The 8,795-nt window shown below is 51.4% G+C and overlaps 1 protein-coding gene across 1 annotated transcript; it reads left to right on the forward strand.

The window, feature by feature from the left end:
* Positions 1-616: 616 nt before the first annotated feature.
* Positions 617-7,135, forward strand: KRT4 (keratin 4). Its single transcript, XM_007125797.4, has 9 exons — positions 617-1,108; positions 2,753-2,967; positions 3,876-3,936; positions 4,249-4,344; positions 4,896-5,060; positions 5,320-5,445; positions 5,879-6,099; positions 6,353-6,387; positions 6,496-7,135. The coding sequence occupies exons 1-9, from the start codon at positions 647-649 to the stop codon at positions 6,675-6,677; spliced, it is 1,563 nt and encodes a 520-aa protein (XP_007125859.2). The 5' UTR covers positions 617-646; the 3' UTR covers positions 6,678-7,135.
* Positions 7,136-8,795: the final 1,660 nt, after the last annotated feature.

Consider the following 8,795-nt stretch of genomic DNA (forward strand, 5'->3'; position numbering starts at 1 on the left):
CACCAGGGAAGCCCGATTTCCCCTTTTGTGTGACTACATGGGGCCAAGTGCACATGGAAGAAGAGTAATGATAGTGACAGATAACCGTGCAGGTTCTGCCGGTTTACAAAGCACTCATTCTTCTTAATCTCAGGATCTTGACAGAAGGTGAAGGCAAATATTTGTAGTATGTCCAATTTATGGGTGAAGCAACTGAGCCCCAGAGAATGACTTGCTGCAGGTTTGCAGAGCGTGCATTTGAAGTCAGGCCCGCAGTTTCCAAATTCTGTGGAGTGAGCGACAGAGCGATGGGTTGTCTTGTCTGGAGCAGGGAGGCCCCTGGAGGCTGGTCAGATGGGAGTACGGTGGGTGGGGGGCCTGTGACCCAGGAGGCCCTGTGTCACCGGTTCAGCTACTCCCGGCGGAGAGCGTGCCCTCCGAATGGCTTCTGTAGGTGTGTTTGTGACATGTTCAGCAGGTATAAGAAGGATGGGCCAGTGCCAAAGGCCAAGCCCAGAGGTGTTTCAGATTTTTCCCTTTATGCCCCTGCAACCAAGCCCTGCTCTCCAGCACATATAAGAGACTCAGGCTACGGCTGCGGCAGTCAGTGGCCTGGCCCTTCTCGCTTCTCCCTGACAACTCTGAGCGTGTTCCTCTCTCTCCAGCCATGCTCATCAGACAGCAATATGCCCGAGGCGGGCCCCGGGGCTTTAGCTGTGGCTCAGCCATCGTAGGTGGAGGCAAGAAGGCAGCTTTCAGCTCGATCTCCATGTCTGGGGGCACAGGCTGCTACTCCTCCCGGGGCTTCAGCAGCAGAAGCCTCTGCAACCTTGGGGGAAACAAGAGCATCTCCGTTGGCACAGCCGGGTGCCGGCAAGGTGCTGGGTTTGGGGCTGCTGGAGGTTTTGGGGCTGGCTCCTTTGGCCTTGGGTTCAGGAGCTCCTTTGGTGGACGGGGTGGTGCTGGCTTCCCCGTCTGCCCTGCTGGAGGGATTCAGGAGGTCACCGTCAACCAGAGCCTGCTGACGCCACTCCACTTGGAGATTGACCCTGAGATCCAGAAGATCCGGACCGAGGAGCGGGAGCAGATCAAGAACCTCAACGACAGGTTCGCCTCCTTCATCGACAAGGTGAGCCGGCCCCTTGGTCAGATAAGGTGGTAGAAGCCAGGGTTTCTGAGTCCTGGCGTCTCAGACCTGAGCCTGCTGCGGACTTGGGAAAACTGTGAACTTCTCTGGGCCGCTGTTTCCCCCCCGGTTCAGAAGAGTCATTACTCTTTCTCTTTTGTCCTATGGCTGGTGGGAAAACAGGCTGCTCAAAGCGGTTCAATACTTGGATTTCCTGACATGCTATGTGTTACTGGGCAAATCATTCAACTTTTCTGGGTCCAGTCACCCCAGCTATAAAGTGGGTTCCTTGTTTCCCTGCTTCTTCTCAGATTTTGGTTTCATAAATAATATGGCTAATAATTTAATCGTTAATTAATTATAGTTAATATAATAGCGTAACGACTGGCACTTCTGTTGTCAGAGCAGAAGAAAACCAGGCTGGTTTCCCAAATGAGAAAGGGACTGACTCTAATGGCAGATTAGAGTTCCTGGTAGGACCTTGGAAGGCTGTTGTGTTCATCCTCCTGACTCTGGCAAAATCGCTCATTTCTGGGTCTGTTTGAAGAGGATAGGGGATGGCTCTCTGATTTTCTTTTTTGTAGCCCACTTCCCTTCTCCATGCAAGGTCTGGAGGTTCAAGTCTTTTCTGCTGTATGCTGTGCTTCTGTATGATGGATGATAGCAAAGAGATTAGTTCCAGAGAGTCATTAATCCAAAGATGAATGACTGAATAGATGGCTGCAGCACATTTGGCCCAGGGTGCCCTGGTTCTCTGTGCATCGAAGTCTTAGTTCTCTTAGATGAATGGGGCAAGAATGAACAATCTTGGAGTAGATCGACTGGGAATATTTGTTCTTCTTGCTAGTTTGAATTAGCCCATAGCAGCTTAAAAGGGCTTTATTGTGACTCTAGGACCTATAGATGTGAAAGTAAGACCAAGGGTTGGGTGCTTCCTTGTCTAATCTCCCATCATCAGTTTAAGTTCAAACTGTGATCAGTCACCCTTACCTGCTTTTCTTTCAATTCTGAAGCACCTAAAGTGGAAATATCATGCCAAACCTTGGTTTATCTGGTTAGATCTCTTCCTAGAGGGAAAGTTCAGGGAAGTCCCTTTGCAGCAGTGAGTCTATGAGACTCAGAATATGTCTAGGGCTTGATTTTAAATATTTATACTCAGTTGTGCACAGGTTCAGAGGGACACACCAGGCCCATTTATAAGAAAGCTTGTTTAAAACATCTTCAGTGAATTTATCATTCCTTTGCCTTGGATCAGGATCACTTTGAATGCAGTAGCCCTTAGGCTGTGGTTGTATCTCCTAAATTTGTTTTATTTTATTATTTCATAGAAGTTCAGTATTCTCAGCAACTCATCCCTTCTCAGTAACTCTGGATCCCTGTGGTCGGGAAGTTGTTCTTGCTGCACAGTCAGGCCCCGATGCTTGGGCTCTGCTCTGCTTTTCCCAACACACGTGGCCCACTTGCTGCTATGGAGCGGGGCCGCCATGTTGACCCTAGCAGATAGTGCCTGGAGTTGCAACGTGGTGGCCCTACTCGGATGGCTCCTGGGCTCCCTGGTTAGCTTGGATTGACCGGGATGGTGTTGGCCAGCCCTCCTGCCTGAGATTCAGGCCCTCATCGGTCGGTTGGTGCCTGTGTTAAATACAGGTGCGGTTCTTAGAGCAGCAAAACAAGGTTCTAGAGACCAAGTGGAACCTCCTTCAGCAGCAGACGACAACCACATCCAGCAAAAACTTTGATCCCTTCTTTGAGGCCTACCTCAGTGCCCTGAGGAAGCAGGTGGATACCTTGACCAACAACAAAGGACGCCTGCAGTGTGAGCTGAAGATCATGCAGGACAGCGTGGAGGACTTCAAGGCCAAGTGTGTGGGGAGGGGATGCGACAATCTGCCCAGCCATGCCCCAGGCCCCCTGGGCTCCTGTTCATCATTTAGAATCTCAGGCTCTGAAGAGACCCCAAAGGGTCAGGGAGGACCTCCAGTCTGTTCCCATGCTTCTACATGGTCACTTTTTTTAATGGGGTGAGGTCTAGTAACCCTAAGTTGCCCCAAACAGAAAATGAGTGATGTATTCAGAGAGCTGGGATTGCCATATACAAATAAGATAAAAAAACCAAACAGATGGAAAGTAATACAGCAGGGTTAGAAGAATACAGGCTGTAGAGATAGATGGACCTGCTTGGCATACTGATTCCTTCACTTACTAGCTGTGTGATCTTGGATGACTTGCTTAACCTCTCTGAACCTGTTTTCATCATCTTTAAAATGGGGATAACAGTTCTACTTTATAGGTTGTGAGAATTAAATGAAATTAAATGAGATAGAGAAAGCTGGTAGCATAGTGCCAGACATAAAATGAACATTGAATGCAGAGTAGCTCTTATTATGCTCATTATGGGATGGAGCTGTGAAAAATATCAGCTCCCTCTCTCAATTCACTCTCACACCAAACAAAAAGAACTGGAGTATTGGCAACCGTCCTGAGAATTTAATCCACCCAATGGCCAAAGGACAGCCCTTCTGTGGAAATAAAATCAACCAGATCATTGCTGGTTCTCCTCCTCACATCTTATCTCTTGCAAACAGTCTTTTTAAGATTTGGTTTTCACTTCTCTGAGTAAACTAGGGTCTAGACTGGTACCTCATACACTGAAATTACTCAATAAATGTAGGTGGAATGAATATCTGTATGAACGTGGGAAAATGTAGCCAATTAGATGGATTTTTCCAGATAGTGAGACGTTTTTTTTTTTGCATCTTCCCATCCCCAGGTATGAAGATGAGATCAACAAACGCACAGCTGCTGAAAATGACTTTGTGGTCTTAAAGAAGGTAAGGGTCGAAGGAGGGTAGGGATGTGCTCCTACTTCCCTCGGGAGTGGCCTTTGGCTTGAATCATGGGTTCGGTCCATCTCTCTTATCTCCACCCCACTTGGTACTATCCAGATCTCACTGAACTAGGAATTAAGGCTGTGAAAAAAAGCCCATTTGGATAATTAACTTCCATGTCTGCAGGTGGCTTGAGGGGCAGAATAGGCCAAATGATTAGTTCCCCGCCACCTCACCTGGTGCTGTCACATAACACTCCCTGCCCCCTATTGGAAGGCCTGTACCTTGTCTCTTATCCTCCCCTTTCCTCTGCAGGACGTGGACGCCACCTACATGAACAAGGCGGAGTTGGAGGCCAAAGTAGAGACCCTTAATGATGAGATCAACTTCCTGAGGGTCCTCTATGCTGCGGTGAGGACTCCATTCCCCCACCCCCCACATTCAGGGAAGGGACTCCTCCATCTGTGAGGCTGCTGGTCGGAATTGACAGTTTGTTGAAAGGGCTCCAGCTCCCTTACTTCAGGGCCGTGGGCTCTCAGCAAGGTCATGGATAGAAAGGGTTGAAGTGAGAGATTCAACTGAGAGGTCTCAAAACCAGAGGTTGTCTTAGAAGATTAGGTCTAAAGATTGCATGGGATAGAATTTATTGCCGTCTAGCATTTCTCTAGTGAAATAGACCCATTCCCTTCCCTTCCATGCAACATGCTCAGGGCCCCCTGACCTGCAGTAGCTTTGGGAGCAGGAAAGACTACAAGATTTGCTTTTCTGTCTTGAGATATCACCAACCACTTGATTTCTACATAGAAATTTACCCCTCCTCCTTCTCTGTACACTTTGGGAATGCCAAGTTGGTTTCCATCTGAGCCGGTGGCATGGCCATTTCCACGGTGATGGCAGGTCTCTGGTGTCAGAGATTAGGGAAGACTCTCCAGGAGGCCTGATGTGAGACATTTTCCCTGCAGGAGCTGTCCCAGATGCAGACCCACGTCGGCGACACGTCTGTGGTCCTGACCATGGACAATAACCGCAACTTGGACCTGGACAGCATCATCACTGAGGTCCGTGCCCAGTACGAGGAGATCGCCCAGAGGAGCAAGGCCGAGGCCGAGGCCTTGTACCAGACCAAGGTGGGTGTCGGGGGTCTCTCAGGAGCCGAGAGTGGCTTCTGGGGCTCTGCCTTTGATGTCTGTGAGCAGACGATCATCAGCTCGAGCCCAAGAGAAGTCAGGGGTAAACTGATTCTTCTGGGTGTCACTGATCCTGGTCTGCCTGGAGATAGCATGACATTTTGTATTATCCCTGCCCCCTGTGGCTATTCTTGCTGAGTCCACTTGAGAATAGACTCTACCTAAACACCCCTGCTTCCCTGTGTCTCCTGGGTCTTAGGTCCAGCAGCTCCAGGCCTCAGTCGAACAACATGGTGACAGCCTGAAGAACACCAAGAATGAGATTTCAGAGCTTAACAGGATGATCCAGAGGCTGCGGGCTGAGATCGAGAATGTCAAGAAGCAAGTATGTGTCACCTCTACCCGGCCTTGGTACAGGGCCAGGGGCCTGAGGCAGATGTCTCCACAGTAGACAAGCAGATAAGGCATCAGACCAGAAGATCTTGAGCTAGTCTGCGGGGGATTCGTAGCTCTTTGCATAAGTCATACCCAGATCTTTTCAGCAACATCCTAGTTAACATGACATGATAACCTCAGCAAATAAGTTTTCTTGGATCTTTTTCATTGGTTTTGCTCATTTTATCTAATCAGTCTGGTGGGGGCATTGGTGGACTCTAGCTGGAGTGAATAAAATGCATAAGAGTCAGGGAAGGTGGGGAGAAGGCCAGACAGAATCCTGACATCCTAACCCAAGCAAAGCTGCTACAGGAGAGGGGACAGATTTAGAGGTCTTGACAGCAGGACCCTGGTGATTGCCTGTCCCGTGCCCTTGTCTGCAGTGCCAGACTCTTCAGGAATCCGTGGCTGATGCAGAGCAGCGTGGGGAGGTGGCCCTGAAAGATGCCCACAGCAAGCGCACAGAGCTGGAGGTCGCCCTGCAGAAGGCCAAGGAGGAGCTGGCCCGGATGCTGCACGAGTACCAAGAGCTCATGAGTGTGAAGCTGGCCTTGGACGTTGAGATTGCCACCTACCGCAAGCTGCTGGAGGGCGAGGAGTGCCGGTGAGGGGGGCTAAGGCAGGGTGGGAACAGGAGGAAGGGAGAGGGTCCAGAGCCATGGCCAGTCCGGGACACCTCTGCTGGACCACTTGCTTCTGTGCTGGTGTGTTATGAATCAGGATGGTGTTATATAACAGGTTCACATTCAGGCCTCAAATCTGGCTGCTGAAGGATGGGAGGGTGCTTGACATCTGCTTGTTGAACGAAGTGTGGCTCCAGGCTTGCTGAGGCTCCCTGCTCTTTTTGTCGCCCACAGAATGTCTGGAGAATGCCAGAGTGCCGTGAGCATCTGTAAGTACCGTCTGCCCCTGCTGTGGCCATTTGTTCACCCTGGTTTGGGGTGAGATTCCTGGTTTCCAGCACTGTTGGAATGACCTTGTCCTTGTCTTTCTCCTGCAGCTGTAGTTGGGGGTGCTGCCAGCGCAGGAGGCGTTGGTGGAGGGTTAGGAAGCTGCTCCGGCTTTGGCCTGGGTTCTGGCTCCAGAAGTGGTTTTGGGTTTGGTGGTAGTGTTGTTGTCGGCGGCAGTTCCAGCAGCAAGATCATCTCTACCACCACCCTGGCCAAGAGATCCCACCGATAGAGGAGGTGAGGTCCCTGCAGCCGCCTGAGGCCAGCCTGGCCCATTCCTGGTGTCTCTGCTTCCTTCACCCCCACCTCCACCCTCCCTTCCTGAGGCTCATCTTACCAATGTCGCCTCAGTGCCAGGGTGTGGACTCTGCCCTCTTGGAGTTTGGTAGCTTCTTCCTAATTTGGGCTTGCTGACCCAGCTGGAATGGGAGAGGTGTCAGCTGACTCTTCACCTCCCACGGACAGAGGAGAATCCAACCAGGCGCTTCATCTCCAGAATTATTAGGGTCACATATATCCCCTCCCAGCCCAATGCCGCCTCCTACCAGATCCTGGATCTCCCTCTACATCAGGACCAAACTCCTTCTCCATCACTTGGCAGCAACTGACCCTGCAAGGTCAGGATTAGGGCCACTCAGTACCCTGTCCACCTCTTCTCCTTCCCTCTGTCCCTGTTTGGGTGAATCTTCAATAAAACGCTTTTGTCGTTCACTTTGAGCAATCGTATTTGTTCCTTGGGGAGAAGTCTCCAGAATTCAGGTGAAAGTGAAGGAGGCTGGGCCCTGAGGGATCTGTCTGTCCAAATCAAGGTTATCAGCTAATTTCTCAGATCTCTACTCCTAAGTCGCCCAGATTATTAGGAGAGAAGGGTCATGTGTGGAGCCTGAAGGCTGCCTACAGAAGAAGAGCACAGTCTCAAAGCAACCAACAGTTATCCAAAGATCGCCCATTGCAGGCAATCAGGGTGGGGCCATCTCAGTGCTGAGACCCAGGAGTATCTGGCGGGAAGGGGTGCAAGTCTGGAGGTGTGGGGTGTAGGGCAGGTATGGGGACAGGCAGTCAGAGGTCTCCACTGAATATAGAACAAGCGGTTAGGGAGCTTATGGGGAGTTTATGCTCAGCGTCTAGCAAGGCCCTGTCTTCACGAAACTCCAGGCATGGGCTTTCCCACCAGGCCAGCAAGGCTTTCGGGAACTTGTTCGCAGAATCAACAAGGTCACGATTGTTGGATGGAGAAGTGAAAGCATGTCGCTCTCACAGAGCTTTCGTGCTCAGCTCACTTGCCCTTGTCCTCAGGTGATTCTGTCAGAGGTTACGCCTGAGTGGCTGTCCCTGAGTGGTGGGAGAGAGGCGGGCGTGAGGCAGGTCTCTGGGGGCATTGGAGGGTGCAGCTTCCTGTTTGGGGCCAGCTCTGGAGATTCCGTTTGGATATTCAGAGGTGGAGATCTGGGTATAGCCTGTGTGGACATCCTGTTTTTATACCGGACCGATTCCAAGATACCTGGAGCATCACAATCTTCCCTTCCTCAGAGGAAGTCCGCACAGCTCCCCTTATGCAGTCTGACCTAAATCCCTCCTACTACGGATGCAGACTGCACTCACTCCCCTGGCCATCAATTGGTGCCTCCCACTCTCGACTGCCAGGGAGTGCATGCAGACTCCAATCCCTCCACGTGGTGCCTCCCACGGGCCCTTACTATGTGCAGACCGAAGGGCACGCCGTTCGCCCAAGGCTGGTCTCTGCCCACGGGGCCTTCGCCGCACACAGGCAGGCTCAGGGCAGCAGGGCAGAGCAGCGAAATGTTAACCTCAGGGGTTTGCGCTCCCAGGCGGGGGCCTCCTGCCAGGAGCAGCCGCTCCCTGCTCCCTGGGCTGGCCAGCTGGTCCTCCAAAAGCTAATCTCCCCATAGACCTGGGGCTCACCCCGTGTGGCAGAGCAGGAAGTCTCTGACTTCTTTCCATTACTGCACCCCTCCCCTGGGAGAATGCTGAATCGGCTCTTTTCCCAGTTTCTGGGGTGGGGAGGAGGAGTCAAGGGTTGGAAGCAGGGGAGGGGCTTCTCAAGTTCACCCAGCGGGAAGTTGTAGGTCGCTACGGGGTCACCGAGAAGCCGAAGCCCAGAAGCCGGGCAGGTTACCGCCCTTTTTGTGCCCTCTGAGTGGGCGGAGTGCGGGAGCGGGGAGTAGCCAGCCTGAGTATCACTGTCGGGTCTCTCAGGGCCTCCTCAGTTGAATTTAATGACTTACACTCAAAGTTAGATGGTAGATTATACATGTGCGTGTGTATCTTAGAATAAACGTGTTCTTATTTGTAGGCAAGTGGCTATGTGAGTGGTTTTTTTTTTTTTTTT

Source organism: Physeter macrocephalus, unplaced genomic scaffold, assembly GCF_002837175.3.
Source record: "Physeter macrocephalus isolate SW-GA unplaced genomic scaffold, ASM283717v5 random_377, whole genome shotgun sequence".
In the NCBI taxonomy this organism is placed as follows: Eukaryota; Metazoa; Chordata; class Mammalia; order Artiodactyla; family Physeteridae; genus Physeter; species Physeter macrocephalus.